This window comes from Ipomoea triloba, chromosome 4 (assembly GCF_003576645.1).
Source record: "Ipomoea triloba cultivar NCNSP0323 chromosome 4, ASM357664v1".
Taxonomy (NCBI): Eukaryota; Viridiplantae; Streptophyta; class Magnoliopsida; order Solanales; family Convolvulaceae; genus Ipomoea; species Ipomoea triloba.
This window is the reverse complement of record NC_044919.1, coordinates 12,563,307-12,583,644: the sequence shown is the minus strand read 5'-3', so window position 1 is coordinate 12,583,644 and position 20,338 is coordinate 12,563,307. Positions and strand designations below refer to the sequence as shown.

Sequence of the window (20,338 nt, the reverse complement as noted above, 5' to 3'; positions counted from 1 at the left end):
GGGGGGGGGGGGGGGGGGGGGGGGGGGGGGGGGGGGGGGGGGGGGGGGGGGGGGGGGGGTGTGGGAATGCGGGCCTCTTCTAGTTTAATCAAAGGTATATTGGATTCTAGCATATACTGAGTCCTGACTAAGGAAACTTGTGGTCAGACCAAAAAAGAAAAGTGTAATACTTCTCAAATGTAATACTTCTCATTGCTTAGTGTTTACGTAATAGTTATACCATGGACCCGAGTTACCTTTCAAAATGGACATGTAACAATTTACATACTGAATGTTCACAATAAGTCCACCTTACACTGAGTAATTTCCCGTGTTTATCACCCTGCTTGAAGTGGCTGGGGCGTCTAACCATGTCATGTTGGCAGAGTTTTATAATTTTATATTTTGAAACCAATAAGCATATAATGGAATAAAATGTTACATTTTAAATAGGGCAAAGCAATCATTAAAATCAATAACCCTCATCATCATAAACATCAATAAAATGGAGGATGAAACCCAAGAAATAGGGCAAAGCAGGTTTTCAAGGAGACACTTTGCTATGGCACATAGAATTTTATCAGTCTATTATATTTTCCAGAGTACCAAGTTTGAGTGTTTGAGAACTATGATCATCTAGGGTTCATAAAACTTAAAATTCATCAGATAAAATATGCTGTCCAAGGGTATACACAGAATATCTATGGCCCTCCCTAACTATCAAGGTGAGTTATTGTAGAGATGGGGGTCAAGATGTCGATACTCCCCCCGATTTCTCAACATGATGTGTATCTTGGTTCAAGTTGTATGTCCAGAGGCCAGTTGCAGTTCTATGAAAAGGTCAGAGGAAGCTTCCCAGAGGTCCTTGGCAAGTTTTGAATTGTAAGAAAGGGGAGAAGATTTGAGTGTTCTACCATTTCCTCCAAAGAAATAAACCCCTGATATTTCCTGAAATAATAATAATAATAATAATGACCTCAGATGTGGTAATTAAATTCATAAGCTGCAGAGTAGAGCAACATGAGGTTTCAAGAGTTCGATAATTCAATGAAAAAATTAATACCTACCAACAAAAAATTCACAACTTTTTACAACTCAAGTAAGCCTTTAAACTGATCCCTACTCTTTTCTAAAGCAAGCTCAATGTTATAGAGAACCCTGTAATATGTAAGTAATAATCACTAAAGTCTTAAAGCAATCTTTGTTAGCTTCGTTTGAATAGATTTGGTGTGCCTCATAAAATGCCCACCAAGAACTTAAATTGTCGGTTGAGTGATCCTCAAGTCCTAAAGCAAATCTTTTGTTCACATAATATCAAAGATTCATCATATGAGTTAAGAGCGGTGAAAAGTGACACATCACATCAAAACAACTGAATATAAAAGAACTTACTGGAGGTGCAAATGCAGCATCAAGAATGGAACAGACCCCTTCTTCAGATGACTGCAGAAGCCCCAAAAGCCTCAAAGTGAAAAAAGCCAGCTGAGAGATGCATTTAGGAAGTTCTCGCATAATATTTGTTTTCACTGCTCCAGGATCCACAGCACTAGGGTCATTAAAAGCATCCAAAAACATGATCAGGTAAACCAAATCATCAATACTATGCGAAAAGCAGTTTCACTTTAAAGTTAAAGATAAGGTTGCAGAGTCTGATTGCCAAACTAGATAACAGAGGAATTTTTTATTTTTTTTAAATGCAAGTAAAAACCACTGGTTAGACCCAACGTCTCAGTTTTGCAAAAAAGAAGTAATTGTTACCATGTTTATCTATACAAGGAATTGACTGAAAATGAAATCACAAATCCAATTAATCAGTTTTCACTCATTTGGAATCAGAAAATAAATAAATAAATAAATAAATAAAGAAAAGAAATGTTGGATATCCTAAGTAGAAATAAGTTATTATGCATGAAAACTCTTAGAGAAGTGCACTTCCGTATTTGGAACACATTTCCATATCGAAAACTCACCAAAAACTTCCCCAAAACATTTTGAGGTCATTTCTATAATTTAAAAAAAGTTTCTGAGCACATTTCGTAAAAAGAAATGTGTTTCTGGGGCCTTATTGAAAAAATAAATTATTGGGTCAAAAGAGATACAGATTCTTATTCCTTAAACCCATATATCCCTATAGTATATTATTTTTAACTATGGAACTAGTTGACAATTACGGAGTAATATTTATGCATAGTAAAGGAAAAAAAAATATTTGAAAATATACTCTATATTTTTTTTTATTTGGACGTTTTATGTCCTGTATTTTTTAAAATTGCTATTTTCCCATGTCATGTATCTCATTTCCCATTTCCATGCTACCTAAGAAATAAACTAAGATGTCATAACTCAAGTCTGAGGGTACATTGTCTAGATTGGATTACTACCAATGTCCAAATACTAGTTTTGTTGACTTATTTACACTCTAATCTCACCTAAAAGTGTGAAAAATAGACAATATACAGTGAAAAGTTGTTCAGGCTTTTCATTCCAAAAATGAAATTACCCTCCACCTAACACCCAGTGCTTCATCCAGAAGAAATCACTAGTAGTCACTATCATCCTTAGGATAATGAAAAAGTGAAGCAGTTGAGAAACAGAGTATGCGTAAAACTTAAAACAATAATCAGAAAGATTGTATCTATATGAGAATGCTCAGTAACCAGTATATCAAATCATGCTTGTGAAGTATACTCTTTCCACCAAGAAGTCCAAGATAGCTTAAAAGTTAAAAAACTAGTTTTCAGGGCAGCAGTATCCGTCATTAGCAAAACAAAAGACTGAAATATTAAAGAGTAAATTTTGGGGAGCAACATCCACTTGGACCATGGTAGCCTACACTTTAAATTTTAACAACATGCAACCTAAGCTTCAAAACTGTTAACAAATAACAAATTCTGATAAATTTTCCAGCATATTTTTTAATGAATTGAATTTAGCCATTAAATATTTTTCTAACCATTGCTTTATGTCTTTCAATCTACTTTCCTTTACAAGCTATAGTCTTCCTTACTTTGTTCATGTCATTAACAATTTTATTAAAACTTAAACTCCAAGAAAATATTTCTGTTCAGTATTTGGCCCAGCTTATGTTCTTCAGAGTAGATAGCTCCAAAATAAGCTGGGATAAACAAGCACAAAGAAGGATAAGTAAACTTAGAAAGTGATGACTGAAAGCAAACAAAGGAATCAAACATACATCACAGAGACTTGACTGGATTGCTCCACTAGTTTAACTTGCCGATGAAGCTCATAAGAGAAAAGAAGTAGGCACACTGTCAGCAAAGTTAGCAGGTCTTAGCTGCAAATGATTTAAAAGTAGATAAGCTCAGCCTAATAATGCAACTTACATTTAGAATACTCATATACATGAGCAAAAGGATAAATTCTTGATCCAGAAAAACACTTCCCAGAAATGGTTTCTTTGTTGATCTTCATGCTAGATACTGTAAATAAGTGTAAATGCTAAATTCATTCCATATATATGCAGCAAAGATAATTTAGCTCCTTTATAATGTAGACTGAATCTTATGCTATCAATAGAAGTATGTAACAAGGTTTCAGAACATGAGAGCTAAATCTTAATGGGGACAAAAGAAATGAAGTTATGCTGCAATACCCATACTAAGATTCAATATTTTCAATCCAAGATTTGATGTATATCATAAGATGGAAAATGAATCACAACCATACCATTCCGATGTGTGAATGATGTGACATTAACAACACGAGAAGGAATAGGACTGTTCTGGAGTAGCGGCAGAAGAATTTTAGTTAAACAAAAGGCACCAACATAATTAGTTGCCATAATCCTGTGAAGGGGGTATGAGGGTTTCATTAGTTAAGATTTAAAGTTAATCAAATGCTCCGTACATAACAAAACTTGATCTTCAGAAAAGTGGTAACATGAAGCTTCAAGATTTAAAGTTATACACTACAGTTTGCACAAAAGAGCCATGTGTTAAAGTGTACAAGTAAAAACAGGGAAGGGTACCTCCCACCTTTCCTCTTTAGTTGCTATGGTAGGGAAGACTTTATTTTACCCTTTCTGTCCAAACATTGAAGGGTACTTGTAAATAAATAAATGAATCAAAGGATTAAGATAGTAACTTATCACATCCTTCTGTAGTTACCCTCCTCCTCGTTGCCAGGATTCCAGCATTATTTATTAGAAGTTGAACTGAACAATGCATATTCATATCTGATAGCCAATGCTGAAATTCCCTCTTAAAGTTCCAGATTGACTTGAAAGATGATAAATCAACCTGGAAAGCTTTAACACAAGCATCTCCACTTTGTTCTTTAATATCAGATGCAATCTGTCAAAAGCTAATACATTAAATCAATAAAAAGTAGAAACTATAACAAGCTAGAAGGAGTAAACAGTGACTTTACCTTTGATAACAGGTCCACTGATCTTCCAACTGAATTCATAGACAAATCCCAATAAACAATGTTAGTAGCAATACAAGATATTCATGAAAGCATGTGCAGTTGTGCACCACAGGGGGAGAGAGATACCACGGGAAGGTGATATAACTACATAAACATAAAAACTATACCACATTCTTAGCATATCAGAAAGAAACATAAATTTTTTAACCAAAATGAGCAAGAAATAGTAACCCACTATAAAATTGAATTGCAAGATCAAGCAGGAAAAGGAAAAGATCACAAACCCAACATTGTATTATTGACAATTGGTGATAACTGAGTAAGGTAAAGATAATAATAATAATAATTATTATTATTATTATTATTTTAATACTACTGACTCTGTTACAATGCAGTATCTGTCCATAACTACTTTCTCAACCTACTGAAGCACAAAGAGTCAATATCACCTCCACTAAGGCTCGAACCCACCCCCTTCCAGGTCATTGATACCAATAATATATCACCATTCTTCAAAGGTTAACAGAAACTATTAAACAAGATAAGCTTCAAAAATTCCAATTATCCATTGAAGCAATACAAACTCACACTCAAAAATGAGGAAGAAGAAGAAGATACACTGTTAGTATATCTTCATTGCCCCATAGAAAACATCCAAACAATAAATCTCTCATTAACTGTTAGTGTCAAGAGTCTAGAGCAGCAAAACAGGGAAGAAACTGTATATCATGAAGTATTATAAGAGTAATAGAATTATTAGAATCGATTCCAGGATAGAAAATTTAGTTCACAGCAACTTCCAAATCACTCAATGTCTTACATACAATCTTGTTATTATAGAAATTTATCTAAATATCAATCCAGGCAATAAGAAGAAAACATGCACAACATGGTCTTTGAAAATTTAAATTAGTCATAGCAATTTAACGGCCACTTCATAAATACAAAACTCTGGAATTCTTTACTTTGGTTGTTTTTAGGATATTAAGCAGTATATACTTCTTGGCATCTAGTAAGTATACTCTTCATTAAAGAAATCCAATTCAATTTGAAATGTATACCAACCAACACAAAGATTTCCCTAAAGAATAGAAAAGAGGAAAGGGGCAAATATATTAAAATGAACTAAAAGCCTTGAAGATTAAATCTATGTTTAATGTAAACAACTAAAACACTTGTACACTGACCAATGTGGATGCAAAATCTATGTAATAAATTAGGCATACACAGAGTATTAAGGAAGAAATTAACAGGTGCAATACCAAGAACAACATAATATCCCTCTCTTGAAAGAGCACACGCAGCTGCTGCACCCAAACCAGATGTGGCCTGGAAGGTGACCAATTAGGAAATCAAGCAAAGCAGAAAATGAGACACATATAAAACTCAAGCCAGCACATAGTATGGATAATGAGCATTTTTTGCACTTTTGTATCCATGGAAGGAGGGATATGCGGTATCTCAAGGTTAAATTAAAGGCTCTGAACAACAGGCATTCAAAAAGCCAAGTGATCAAAGACTCATGTGTGAGTGTATTGAATTGGAAACTTATCCATTTCTGCTTTCATTATTTACTTACGCCAGTGACTATGCAGATTGGCCTTTTTGTGGCTATGGATGAGGGAGAGCAGCGAGGAGAATAGGTTTTGGATTTGATGGAGAAAAGGGTTTGCCGAAACAATTGCAAGTAGGAGTAGATGAGTGAGAGTGTCCATAACACGCCCATCCTCCAGAATTCCACACTGCAAATAAAGCCGAAAGCATCTTTCCACTCTTGTGCATCCATTTGTCTTGACGAAGAAGATGAAATCAATCAACCCGAGGACGGTCTCACGGTATAGTTCAGAAAGCGAAAATTACCAATACTTGTCATACCACTTTAAACCCACTGACAGTATTGGCCTAGGACTATCATTGTTGCCAAATTTCATGCACTTATCGTCTTCTTTCCGATTTCAGTCCTTCCTAATTCAAATCACAAAACCGACCAAAACTCCCTATTTCCCATCAAAAACGAAAGGAAAATGCATTTCTCTTCAGTCTTCTCCTTTCAATCTGTCCCCCAGTTGAGAAGAAATTAGGCAAAGAGTTAAATTATATCATGGAACATGGTATATTTAGAACTGTCAAAGCAGACTAACGGGGCGGACCAGCCAAAACCTGCCAAAATGCAGGCCTAAGGGAGGCCGGCTTAACAGAATATCATCAACAAGACAACAATTACAATTAAACAAAGTTAACAAATAGAGACAGTTAATCACAAAATTGAGTATTGAAATTTGAGAATAGAGTACTATTTTACAATGAAACAAAGTCTAACAATTAAGTAAAATTAATTAAATTACATATATTAGTTTTGCTATAACTAGCTGTGAAATAAAATTAATTACAGTACTGAAACATATATAATATATTTACCTGGCTGTGGAGTGTGAACGGACTGCGAGTCTGCGACTGAGATGCTCGACACCGGCGGACTGGACGGACTGCGGATTGTGACGTCGTTTCTGGCTGCAACGCCGGTGACAGTCTGCGACGTCGTTTCCGGCTTCGACACTCCGGAATGGCTCACGGACTGCGATGTCGTTTCTGGCGCTGCGTCATTTTTGCAGTTCTGCTGGTGACGCCATCGGAGTGAAGGTTGAAGAGGGGGGAAGAAACGAAGCTATCATTCCCTGTGAATTTGTGATTCCTGTGAAGTGTGAACTGAAGGCGGAAGAGGAAATATAACAGGCGTGTTTGGCTGGAAGGAAAAAAGGAAACAATTATGAGAGAAAATAATTGTAATTTGGTGAGAATAAATATGAATAATTTTATTTTGGGCCATGGTTCATATACTAATGCGGTTCATGAAATAAGTATCATTTCAATTTCATTTCACAATATTGCTCTATTTTTTAGTTTTATTTTTCACACACTAGTTTTATTGTAGTAATACCAAAGTATCATTTTAATTCTACTACAGTTTCAAAAATATACATTATTGTATGAGCTCTATTTTGTAGTTTCATTTTTCACACACTAGATTAATTATAATAATACTAAAGCATTATATTATAACTACACTCCACGTTCATTTGACAATATATGTTATTATATGGCTCTAGATTTTTGTTTCATTTTCCATACACACTAGTTTCATTTTAAAAACACTAAAATATCATTTTAATTATACTACAGTTTCATTTAACAATATACGTTGTTGAATGAGCTCTGTTTTTTAGTTTCATTTTCCACACATAATAGTTTTATTATAGTAACACTAAAGTATCATTTTAATTATACTATAATTTTATTTAACGACCATGGTCCACATTGCACTATGAACCATGGTCCATTGTATAACAATTGTTGTTTGATATTAGGAATAGAAAGGGTATAAAAACTTTTTGAAAAAAACTATTAAAAGACGGAAGAAGGCCAATGGTGTTGTCCGGCGGAAAAGAGGATTTGGGTGCGTTAGCAATGCTGGAAGATAGCATGAAGAGGCTTAAAAGCCGGAGACCTTCCCCGGTCCATCTCTAAAAAAGAACAATTCAACTTTCAATTTGCTAGCTAGGTGGTTCTACGAATCCTCCAGCTCCGTTTCGTTTTCGTGTCTTGAGCATCCAAAGTTCAAAGTTTTCTTGAACCAAATGGGGCTACCCACCGTATCAAAGAAGTACTCCTTCCGTCCCATTTTATGTGTCTGGTTCAGTTAACAAGACTTGACTGGGGTTATTTTTAATCTAATTTTTCATAATAATAAGTTTAGTATTATTATACAAAATTTATATATTTAGAAACTACATTAAAAGTACTATTAAACACAAAAAATAAATTTAAAAATAAATAAGAAATACCAAAGAAAATTAACAAAGAAGAAAGAGTTGGTTTGACCAATGAATAGTAAATAGGACAGATAAAATGTGACAGGAGTAATTTTTTGGGGGATAATCTTGATTCCAAGTTAGAGCAAACAAGAATGGAGTCGGAGGCTAGAATTAATGATGCTGCATTTTTCTATGTTGCTTCTGATGGATGGAAGAGTGATAATTGTGGTTATGGGGAAGATAGTATTATTAAGTTTATGGTCAATCTTCCAAATGCCTCTCGGGTGTTTAATAAGGCAGTGTACAAGGGTGGCTTAATGCCATCACAGTATGCAAAGTAGGTTTTGTGGGAAACCATAGAAGGGATGTGTGGGAATGCTATAATCTTCTTGGTTCTAAACTGGTCATTGTTCCTACCATTATCCCTACCATTCCTATTCAGTCCCCTATTCTGCTGCTGTTCACTTTTGGGTATGGCTATTAAGTGGCGGATCCAAAAATTAAGTTGAGTGGGGGTGAAGCAAAGGTAGAATGAAGTTCATAAAGAGGATTTCAATGCACATATAATCCAAGATGCATTGCCTTATTAGAATGTTGATTGCAGCAAATAATCTATCTACCGCCTAAATTCAATGTGGTGATCTGAAAACAAGAGACCAATAAGAATAACAATGTCTCAGGAACTGAAGAAGTCCCTCGATCACCTGAATCAGCAAATAAACATAAACATAATCAAGTAAATCAACAAATAACTAATAACTAATTACGAATCCACATCAACTAGACACAGCAAAAACTAATACCTAATTGACCTACCGCCTAGGGGCTACGGCGGCAGCAACTACGGCACTAACACAGCAAGTGAGCAACTACTAATAAAAGAACACAAAATTAGGGCAATTAGAGCAAAACCCACAGCAGCAACTAGTATTAAATTAAGGCAAAAACAAAATTAGGAAATTAAGGCAAACAAAAAATTAGGAAAACTAGGCGAATAAATTATTGAAATTAACATTTATAGTTCAAGACTTCAAGGGGTAAGATTGTGAGAAGTTGATGTTAATTAGTAAGGGAAGAAGACCAAACCTGGTGGGCGGTGGCTGGTGTCGAGGACTCGAGGCGACTGTCGAGGGCCGATGCAGTCAGGCAGAGGCGGACAGGCGGTAGCGATGCAGTGGGAGGCGGTGGACCGGTAGCGCCGTGGTGGACTGGCGAGTGGCTGTGGCGAGGGAGTGGGATGGACTGTGGTCTGTGGGAGGCGAGAAGAAACGCATAGAGCAGAGTCGCAGAGAAGAAAACGCACGCGAAGCCCTGGAGGAGGAATGAACAAATGAAAAGTTTGCAAAAAACAAAAAAAAAAAAAACAAAAAAAACAAATGAAAAAAGAAATTATATTTATATATAACAGCCCCAAAACGAAGTCGTTTGGGGCTGTAGAATTTTGGCCACTGCCCCATGCTGGATCCGCCTCTGCAATTTTCATCTCTACCTATATAAACATACATTGTTGCAAACTTCCCCCGCCTAGGCGCTAGGCGTCCCTAGACCGAAGCGAATTGCTCTCTAGGCGTCCGTCTAGGTGGCCAGCCGTCTAGCGCCTAACTCGACCGACTGGGCCGAGTTGGCGGCTGACTAGATCGAATTTGGTCGAGTTAACTCGCTCAACTCGGCAGAGTTAGCCAAGTTAACTTGAGCGAGTCGACCTTGTTAATTTTTTTATTATATTTATATATATTAAAATTTATTTATTTATATAAGCAAGAGAATTAAGATATATATATATATATATATATATATATATTATATATATAATATGACATACACCCAAACACGTACATTTTTTTTTTGTTTTTATAGGTCGCCGCTTAGGTACCACCTAAACCGCTTAGGCGCTAGGCGCTAGTCTACCGTCTGACTAGCACCTAGCGCCTACTGCAACCATGCAAACATAACAGAGTAACTACAATCGAACAGCCAAATGACCAAAGTTTCATCTTTTGTTAAATATATTACTACACCCGTCCCATTTTGGTTGTTTGATTCGTTTAACGAGACTTAACTGAAATTATTATTAATCAAATTTTTCATAATATTAAGTTTAGCATTAACTAGTATTTCCACCCGTGCGTTGCACGGAATGGATTTGTTATAATATGTGAATAATATTTATATCGTAATACAATTGTGTAAACCGTAATATTAAATATTAAATATTATATAATCTATTTTGAGAATTGAGTTTAATTTATTGTGTTTTGTGATGTTATTATTGCTTGAATATGAACAATTTTTTTTTCCAAATAACTTGAATATTACCAAATAATTACCAATTAATAACAAACATGTAGATATATACATTTGGTGTTGATACATTAATCAATTTGCATATCAATGTTTAGGATTTGTATTAATTGGTTAAATTATTTCGTTGTGTAGCAACTCAATTATAGAAATTATATGTACGCAAGATATATGTTTTATATAGATATATAAAAAAATTTGTAATCTTTGTATTAAAAAAAACAATATATAATAGAACTTTTTTGAATTACACATTATTGAAAACTTCTTTGTAGACGACATTGGTAGTAGTAAAAGAAGTTTGTCCATACTCGTCTAGAGCTAAAACTTTCAAACCATCAGGATGAGTTACTCGCGAAAAAGCCACGTACAACTGACCGTGATTAAAGATCGATTTTTTTAGCAATAACCCAACGTGAGTTAGTGTTTGACCCTGACTTTTGTTGATAGTCATTGCATATGCAAGCATCAACGGAAATTGTTTACGCTGGAACTTGAAGGGCAATCTCGTATCAGATGGGGTGAGAGACATTCGGGCAATAAGAACTTTGGTCCCTTGATGTGTCCCATTAACTATTTTTGCTTCCACAATATGATCTGTCAATCTTGTGACAATGAGGCGCGTACCATTGCAAAGACCAAGAGAGTGATCTATGTTCCGCAATAACATAACAGGTGCACCAACCTTTAATATCAATGAATGATTGGGAAGCCCAGACAATCTGAGACTATTTAAAAATTCAGGAGTGTGTACTTGTGATAGATTTTCGCCGTCTGATTCTGCCTTACACAAAGAGTCACAACTTAAATAAGTTCGACCTTCCGCAGTGTTCATGTTGCACATGTATTGATTAATTTGATCAACCACATCTAAAGTTGGTGAAAGGATTGCTCGACCTTCTAAGTCCAACTCATCAATCATGCCATATCTCGCGCTTGGGAATGTGCTTTCCTACTATAGTTGCTATGGGATCATGTCCACAGTTTAACAGAAACCTTGGCGGAATATCAATCTCAGACAACCCATTGTTTACAACCCCTGTTATACCATCTCCTATGTTTGCAATCCATTTTGAAAACCAATCAACCGTCTGCCTATCTTCCTCTGAAGCTAAGCTTCGTAGTCTCAAGTTCTTCGTTAGCCTCAATACCTTGCAATTTGTCCAGAGGTATGAAGAATTAATAGTTGCTCCGACAACTACTGGTCTCGTTGCTTTGGGAATAACTGGAAGAATTTGTCTAAAATCACCGCCCAAAACTACTGTCTTTCCCCCAAATGTCTTTTGAGCACTACCCGGTATGGCAAACCTCAATAGATCCCTCATGGTTTTGTCCAAAGCCTCAAAACAATGTTTGTGAGTCATTGGTGCTTCATCCCATATTATTAATTTGCTCCTAATTATAAGCTCAGCAAGGTCACTACCTTGCGATATATTGCACGTGGAATCTTCATTCAATGAGAGTGGTATAGCAAATCTAGAATGCGATGTCCTTCCTCCCGGTAATAATAAAGATGCTATTCCACTTGAAGCAACATTTAGAACAATATCTCCGCGGCTCCTTATCATTGAGGATAAGGTCCTCCACACGAATGTCTTCCCTGTTCCTCCGTAACCATACACAAAGAAGAGTCCACCTCCATTACAATCAATATCATTTATCACAGAGTCATAAACATTCTTTTGCTCATCCGTCAATTGTGTTAATAATGTTTTATGCTCTATCTTCAACGATTCCTTATCATACGCCAACTCTTCAGCTATCAACATGTTTTCCATAAACCCGATATTGGTTTCATCTGGAAGTGGCATATCTGGAAAGTCTCTCAGACTCTTCCCCCACAAAGTTAACAATTTCTCCAACTCCACAAGAGCAAACTGTTTCTTATCGGAATCTGATAACAACAGATCTTGATGGTCCAAAAATTTAAAAAAAAATGATCAAATAATTTAATTTTATGAATAATAAATAATGATAATCAAATGAATAAGTGGAATAAATTTTTTGTATGTCGAAATACCTGGATTGTTCATGCGACGACGATGATGAAACTGTGCATCTTCTGCAAGAAATTCCCAAACAGCATCCCATACGACCTCTGGCCTACTGATTGTACTTGAACTCAGAAGCGTAGCAAACAATCGTCTTAAAGCAGACGCAGAAGCCCAGTAGCTTGAATCAGTTATGCCGTCGATGTACTCCTTGTCATCATCTAATAAACCATATTCATAACATGCATCTCTATATGATTTGTGAATGACTCCAGCAATAGTGCGTATATCATCGTGGTTTGAAGGTCCACTTATTAGATTTAAAAGGCATCTTAGATAGTATAATTCTCCACAACCTGGCGGAACATAGAACAATCGTCCTATGGAAAATCCTCTCTTTCTTGGTTTCCATTCACGCAGATCTTGTTTCCAAACAAACTTACTTGGGAACTCTGCATAAAGATCTTGTTTCCAAACAAACTTACTTGGGAACTCTGCATAAGTGTCTTGTTTCCAAACAAACTTACTTGGGAACTCTGCATAAGTGAGAGAACGTGCATCTTCGTTACTTGGGAACTCTGCATAAGTGAGAGAACGTGCATCTTCGTATTTCTTATTTGCCTCAAACCAAGCTGTGAATTGGCTCTGCTTAACTGTTTGGTTATCCACAATCTCATCGAGTGTCTGATCTTCACCATAGACAACATTCTGTTGGTGCTCTAAGTGAAAATTTAACCTTTCCACAGGTGGCGTCCGATAATGTATCGCATACCCAAAAAGCCTCCACGGTGGCGTCCGATAATGTATCGCATACCCAAAAAGCCTCCACGTTGCTTCACATGCTGATATGTACCGACAATCATAGTACATGTTAATTTCATCTGCTGATATGTACCGACAATCATAGTACATGTTAATTTCATCAACCACATCATCATTGCGTCCATTTGTAGAACTACTCATGAACTCTGCCGTGACCCTATCGTTTCCCTTGTTCACGTATTTGAACAAATATTTAATAGATCTGGATTGGTTGCACCATTCAACGTTAATATGTGCGCGATATTTTAGGAGCAAATATTTATTATGCGCAACAACATAACGATTATCAAGTTCGATTCCATTCCTAGCGATTATACTTCCATTATCACGCCTCCTGTAGATCGGATAGCCATCTTTATCCAAACACGTATGACTAACATATTTTTTTGGAAAAAACTTTGAACATTTACCATTTATCATACAGGGCGAATTCTTCCGAAGTTGTCCGCACGGTCCGTGCAACATGAATTCGCCGACTACGTCATGGTACTCAGTGTCAGCATCTGGGTCAGGAATTTCAGCTGAAATAATAGCATCAATCTCGGCTGCGGAATTAACCCTGTTTATTGTTTTGGCAAATAGCAATATGTGTGCGTGGGGAAGTCCTCTCTTTTGGAATTCAATAGTGTAGATAACTGAAAATAAAATAAATAAAAATGAAGATTAAAGTTTATACATTTAACTTAGATTTAATTAAGACAAATGCAAATATGTATGATAATGAAATACCTCCACATATGTCGCCAAACAGCTTTTGTGTTTTTATGTCTTCAATCATAGCATCAAGTTTCATTTTAAACACGCGACAAATAATATCGGGTCTATCCTCTGGTTTAAGGCCACGATGGACAACATACCGCTCAATCTCAGGCCACTTCGGGTTGCAAGTGAATGTTATGAACAAATGTGGATAACCGATTTGTCTGCATATTGCCATTGCATCTTGATATTTCTGAATCATATACCTGGCTCCACCTGTGAATGATGATGGTAGTATAATTCTTTTACCCCGACTGGTAGGGTCTAATTCTCCCCTTGTTAATGCATCGCTCAATCCTTGATAAGCTTCACAACGCAAAGCCTTCTGATGAGTTCTAATGTAGATCAATCTTGCGGATTCAATCATTGTATATGCATCAACCAAGTATTGTTGAAATAACCTCCTAGAATACAATAATGTATGGTTTTCATTTACTCTCTCATGTATATAGAATGAGAAATACTCTTTAGGACTAATTCTTTTCCTACCACCATGATGTCGTTGGTGCCATGCATCAGAGAATGAAATATCTTCACGGTAACCATCTTCACCGTATGGGAACAACAAAGGATACTGTAGCGGCAGATACGCAGGGTTTAATTGGTTTATTCTCTTCAACTGCCCAGTCCTGCTTTGTATCAATATGTCTAGATCACCCATTGATGGGTCCAGATCCCTGACAATAAGTGCAGCTACCTCATTAGCGGTTGGTAAATTATATGTCCTTCCATCTTGGCTTCTCCTGCCAATTAAATTCATCTTAACCTCAACAATTGGGTTAGATTGGATCTCGGTTCTTGCCATTCTGAAACATTTGACCAAAACATTATTTTGGTCCAACATGTTTTTTAATTTTTCCACAATATCTTCGCGGATATCACCTGAGTTATTATCTCGTCTGTATAAGAAAAAAAGGGACTAAATAACTAATATTTGAAAATCTTTATGGATAACGAATGAAAGTTAAAATGAATTTCTCAAGAAAACATACCTGACAGAATTGATGCGATTGTTAACCTCATTATCTGTGTCATAAATATATAGTTGCGCAAATTTTGGGGTAGACCCTTCTCCTAGAACTAAACTTCCAATGCAGTGATAATTTTGACCACTAATTCTAAATACCGGAGGTGCGTTACCAGTGTTGATTGACCTATCCACTCTACCACCTAGAGATGTGAAGCAAAACATGTTGTTATACCTTCGAATATTATTGAGGAAGTGTGTGCTCTGTTCAGTATGGCCAAAGTATAAGTTATGTAGCACAGGAGGAGGATTCTTCATGCGAGGTAATTGTATCTTGCCCTCGTAACAACACTTTGTGTATTTCGGCAATCCGCGTGTAACATTTTGATTTAAGCGCTCTTGGCGCCAAAATAAGGCACCACAATAATTACACGAATGAGAAGCATCTCCAAGGTCGAAATACGAATCTAGTAACGTAAATAATTTACAATTAACATATATTATTTTTGTTGGGTAAAAAATGAACAGAAGGAAGTTTTATAATTTAAAATAAATAATTACCATATGCATTATTGTGATATGTAACTTGTTCGTAATCCGAGTTTAAATTCCTGACATCTGTTCTTGATGACACCTTACTGGAATTTCTCACAGTTGACAACAAAGCGCGATTACAATGAGGATCCAATGCTCTTTCCACTTTTAAAAAACATAATGAATTGTTAATCTAGTGTTAATTAATGGAAAAAGTTGTTAACACAGGCTACGAATACTCAAAAGAAAAAAAATTATTCAACAATGAAGTTTAAATTACCATTTGATACATCAGCTAATGGTTGGCGTGATGAAGATGTTGAAGTTGACATATTTGAAATGTTAAATGAACATTGAGTGAACGGTGAAGATATGTCACGCATATTAACTGCAAAATTTTATAATGAAATATATATAACATGAAAGTGACAATATATATTTTACTTTTATTTAAACATATATAACAAAACATTTAGCATAGTCAACAGATGAAGAAATAGGTAGTCAATTAATATATGAAAGTGTTACCATCTGTGATGACAGATAAAGGCGTGACAGGTGGAATTTCAACGTTCAATGCATATGAATTTGGGTTGCTTGCAACTGTAATATTTTAAAAAAAAAATAGAAACAAATAAACACTAAAATAATGTTAACACGTAAAATTTAAACAATGATTGAATGAGTAAATACATTAAAAGAAATTAACAAATTACTTTAGTCATAATGAGATATATAATAAATTGAATATAATATATACCATTTGTGGTTGCACTTAATAGTGTTCCTCTAGTGGTCACATAATTATCTTCGAATGGAGTTGGATGAACATTAACTGCAACAATTTAATAGAATACATGAATAAAATTTTGAGTATCTTTTAACAAATTATGTTTTATTTTATTTTTGAGTAATAGTACCATTCCTTGGTCTGTTAATAGGTGTTAATGAAGAGCATCCATTAAATCCACCGTACAATCGTCAATTTAAAAAAACAATTAAATGGAAATGCGTTTACAATAAAATAAAATTTAGAAATTATTAAAATTAAATTGAATGAGAGTTTAATTACCATTGGTAGACATGTTAATAGGTTTCCTCGGAGAGCACATCATAAATCCACCGTACAATCGTTCAATACCGACCACTGCAATTATTTATATAAATGAAGAAAATTTAAAAATGATTAAGTAAAAGAGCTAGCTAGGGTTTTGATATAACATATTTGCTTACCGTTCACTATGGGATTAACTGGTGTTAATGCAGGTGAACCAACAACTGATTGTAATGATGATTGAGCATTATCAATCAAAATATTCGATTGCAATAGCGATGCTTGTGTATTATTATCATTACACAACGGCTCGTTTTCTAAAAAAAAAAGACAGTTAAAATGATTGTTAAATAATGACTCGTGATTTAAATATAGAGCAATGAGCACAGTAAAAAAAATTAAATATTATATCTTATTTGGATATGTATTTTTATTGTATTTTTTTTTTCAATTTTGAATTACATATTGTATTTAAAATGGCATAACCCAGGGCAATAGAGTCCCGAATTGTTAAAGAAAAAAACATTTTTTATGAATTCGGTACAATTACACATTTACGTTCAATTAAATACATTATCTTTAATATTACAGAGTAGGAAAACTTATATTGTATATAATAATACATTTAATTAAAATAATGCATATAATAATATATTTAATTAAAAATAAAATATTAAAAAAGTAATTATAATAATAAGCACTTTATAGGCTGTTTGGTTGGAAGGAAAAGATTTGAAGGAAATGGAATTGAAATTCCATGGAAAACAAATTACCATGAAAATAGATTGTATTGTTTGGTTAGTGGAAAAGAAATTATTGTGAATCTGAATTCCATTGTTTGTTTGGGTTTGGATTGGTAAGGAATAATGTGTATAAAGAACTATATGCCCTTATTATTATTATTATTAGTATTAAATATTAAATTAAATACCTAAACCCACAATCATTATTATTATTATTAGTATTATTATTAATTACTAATTAATTAATTAATGTTAATGTTAAGGTGCATCCCATAACCCATTTGTAATCCCACCAGCCCATAACCCATTTCTAATCACACCAGCCCATAACCCATTAGATATAAGAAATCCCTTCCCACTGGCCATTGCTGCGATCCCACTACAGAAAAAGTTCGGCATCGGAATCGCTGAACGCAAGAGAGGAGAAGAAAAGGGAGGATCGAAGATGACGATCTGGTGGTCAGAGATGGTAGTCGTGGGTTCACTCTAGAGCACACACAAAATATGTACATATACACACAACATAGTTGGACTGTTCCTGCTTTTTAGTGTAAAAAAAAATCATAGAAATAGGAAAACAAATATGACAACAATGTCTTATAATGTATTCTCGAATTATTAAAATTGCAGAGATAGTAACAGGAGGAAGAAATGGTGAATCCAATATTAGTGTTTTCAGTAACAAAATTCTCGTAGGTCCTAGGACATTTTAGTTTAATAAAGTTTTGAAGATTTTTGCCAAAGAAGATAATAATGGTTTTGCATAACAATAGCAATCCTGTATCCCTGCTTCTTTGTTTCTCCTTACATCTTATTTTAATTGCATCAAACATCTTTACATTTACCTGTGTACAGATTCATTCCGCGATTGTTGAAGAGCATATATACACACAATCACAGGGCAATTGTTCTATATACTTGAAAATCGACTGCAATCTGTATTTTCTTACTTTAAAATACAAAATATGTACTCATACATTTCATTATATCCCCTCTCCTTTATATATAGATAATAAGTAAAACAATGATTCAAACAGTATATATTTGAGATTGAATTTGGGACTTACCTTTGTCTGTGATTTTTTGTTTCTTGCTGCCCCTAAGAATTGTTGACCCTGTAAGTTTCTTCATTATGTTATTTGTTTGAACTGTGAGAAACCGATGCAACAAAAAACATTGTTAAAACTAATATTTAGTTGTTTATTTAAATGATCAATAGTATTGAATTTGGAGTGAATAATTATAATATTATTATTTCTTTCCTTTTTTTAGATGTCTACAATTATTACAATCAATAGTCATAAAAGGTAATTTGAACTATAATTGTAAATTTGATTTTTTTCCTTGATTGAATTAAAAAAAATAGCATTTTAATTTCTTTAATCTATAATTTGGATTTCTGAACTGATGTTGTTGTCTGATGTTCCTATTCCACATCTTCTTTATCCATTTTAATTTCTTCAACATCACGCTAGTAATCTTTTTCCTATTCCATTTTGCACTGCTAGGCAGGCACAAAGAAGACACGTGGAGTGTAGGAGAGAGCTATGGCACAGAAATTGTATGCTTTCCCATGTGACTGTAGCAATTATAACACAATTCCCTACATGCCCAGATGCTCTCAGCTCTCTACCTGCCAGCATATCTCGTTCTGTTATGGCGGGTATATGGACTTAAACGCGCCCGGACTCGCACATCACACATACTCTCTCTCAGTCTCTCTCTATACGTACACATAGAAGCATCAACCGCCAGTAACTCCATTTCTCTGCAATTTCTTCGGTGTTGAAAACTCTGCACTTCTGGAGCTGAAAACGACGATCAGATGTTCTATTCGCGCTTGCTTCTCGCTCTCAAAGCTCCTCTCGGTCAAATATGGTGAAGTTTTATCTTATCTTATATTATCTTATGCGTTTCGGCAAATGAGTTAACTGTATATACATTTATTACTGGTTTGGGTATGTGGCATTTGTTGAAATTTGAGGTCTGAATATGTGTAGACATCTATTTTCTTTTACCATAATTTTCCATTCATTGAAACACCTTGGGATGTTTTCAGCATCTAATTGTTTTGTTATTTTTCTTGGTTATAGATTCTCCATTTCGGTCTTGAATATGCCCCCATTAGTACGATCCTTAATAAGTTAAAATATATTAAATGCGTTATGGAAAGTTCGAAAATGAAATATTGTTAAGTTGTGCAAAACATTGGCAGCATTTTGAAAATTGTTTAAAAGAATAATAGCATGAATTAAACAAAAGTGTAAAACTTAACAGAATAAACCATCGGTTAAGTGTTAAGTCTTTTCAAAGTAATAAAAACACCAAATGAAATACACATTGTTCATGCTTAAACACCTCCAAAATAACAAAGGCTGTCATGCGTTGGGCTCATTCTTAGGCTTTTTCAATGTCTTTGAAGATGATGAACAATCCATGTTTGTTCTCTTCAAAGATTGCTGGTCAGGAGTGCTTTCATCAAGAACGATTACTTCTGAATTAGACGAAGGTATTACTTCTAGTGGTTTAATGCCCTGATTCAAAAAAAAAAAATAAACATTAGCATAAAAGAATTTAAAACATTATTTAAAAAAATGTTAAATAGTACAAACTTGTCCAAAATTTTCATTGAATTCTTTTTCCTCAGCAAGCTTCCTAATCACACTGTCTTGTTCTCCCTTTTTGAAAGAATTGTTTATTGCTTCGTTAGCTTGCACTCCTAAAACAGTAAAAGCAGCATTTCCTCTGTACTTAAATTGATCCTCTCTTGTAACTATCATGAACTTCATGGTCTTTCCAATTAATCCCTTAATCTCATTGGGCATACAATCCTCCTATTCCAACCAAATAAACATTAAATAGTATAAAACGGATAATATTATTAACATGCTAAAAGACAAAGTCACTAACCTCAGAATATTTCTCCTTTAACTCGCTAGCAGTGATCCCTAATAGAGGGGAACACACATTATCCCAAAGAATTAGTT

General features: G+C 34.8%; 2 protein-coding genes across 4 annotated transcripts; both read right to left on the bottom strand.

Annotated features, from left to right (window-relative positions):
- Positions 1–520: 520 nt before the first annotated feature.
- Positions 521–9,500, bottom strand: LOC116017864 (dehydrogenase/reductase SDR family member on chromosome X-like). 3 transcript variants are annotated; one of them, XM_031258514.1, is made up of 11 exons: positions 9,267–9,500; positions 6,787–7,111; positions 5,948–6,423; positions 5,631–5,697; positions 4,369–4,397; positions 4,084–4,292; positions 3,667–3,785; positions 3,324–3,419; positions 3,173–3,248; positions 1,372–1,525; positions 521–927 (listed from the first exon to the last, which is right to left on the bottom strand). In XM_031258514.1, exons 3-11 carry the CDS (start codon positions 6,152–6,154, stop codon positions 778–780), a joined length of 1,107 nt encoding a protein of 368 aa, XP_031114374.1. In that variant the 5' UTR covers positions 6,155–6,423; positions 6,787–7,111; positions 9,267–9,500; the 3' UTR covers positions 521–777. The 3 variants fall into 3 exon arrangements, with proteins under 3 accessions (XP_031114374.1, XP_031114375.1, XP_031114376.1); XM_031258515.1 differs by lacking the exon at positions 3,324–3,419; XM_031258516.1 differs by lacking the exon at positions 5,631–5,697.
- Positions 9,501–11,395: 1,895 nt separating this feature from the next.
- Positions 11,396–17,717, bottom strand: LOC116015818. Its single transcript, XM_031255984.1, has 12 exons — positions 17,645–17,717; positions 16,788–16,925; positions 16,627–16,701; positions 16,315–16,389; positions 16,083–16,157; positions 15,835–15,942; positions 15,582–15,719; positions 15,046–15,223; positions 14,024–14,952; positions 12,502–13,929; positions 11,905–12,375; positions 11,396–11,706 (listed from the first exon to the last, which is right to left on the bottom strand). Exons 1-12 carry the CDS (start codon positions 17,715–17,717, stop codon positions 11,396–11,398), a joined length of 3,999 nt encoding a protein of 1,332 aa, XP_031111844.1.
- Between the last annotated feature and the right edge of the window lie 2,621 nt (positions 17,718–20,338).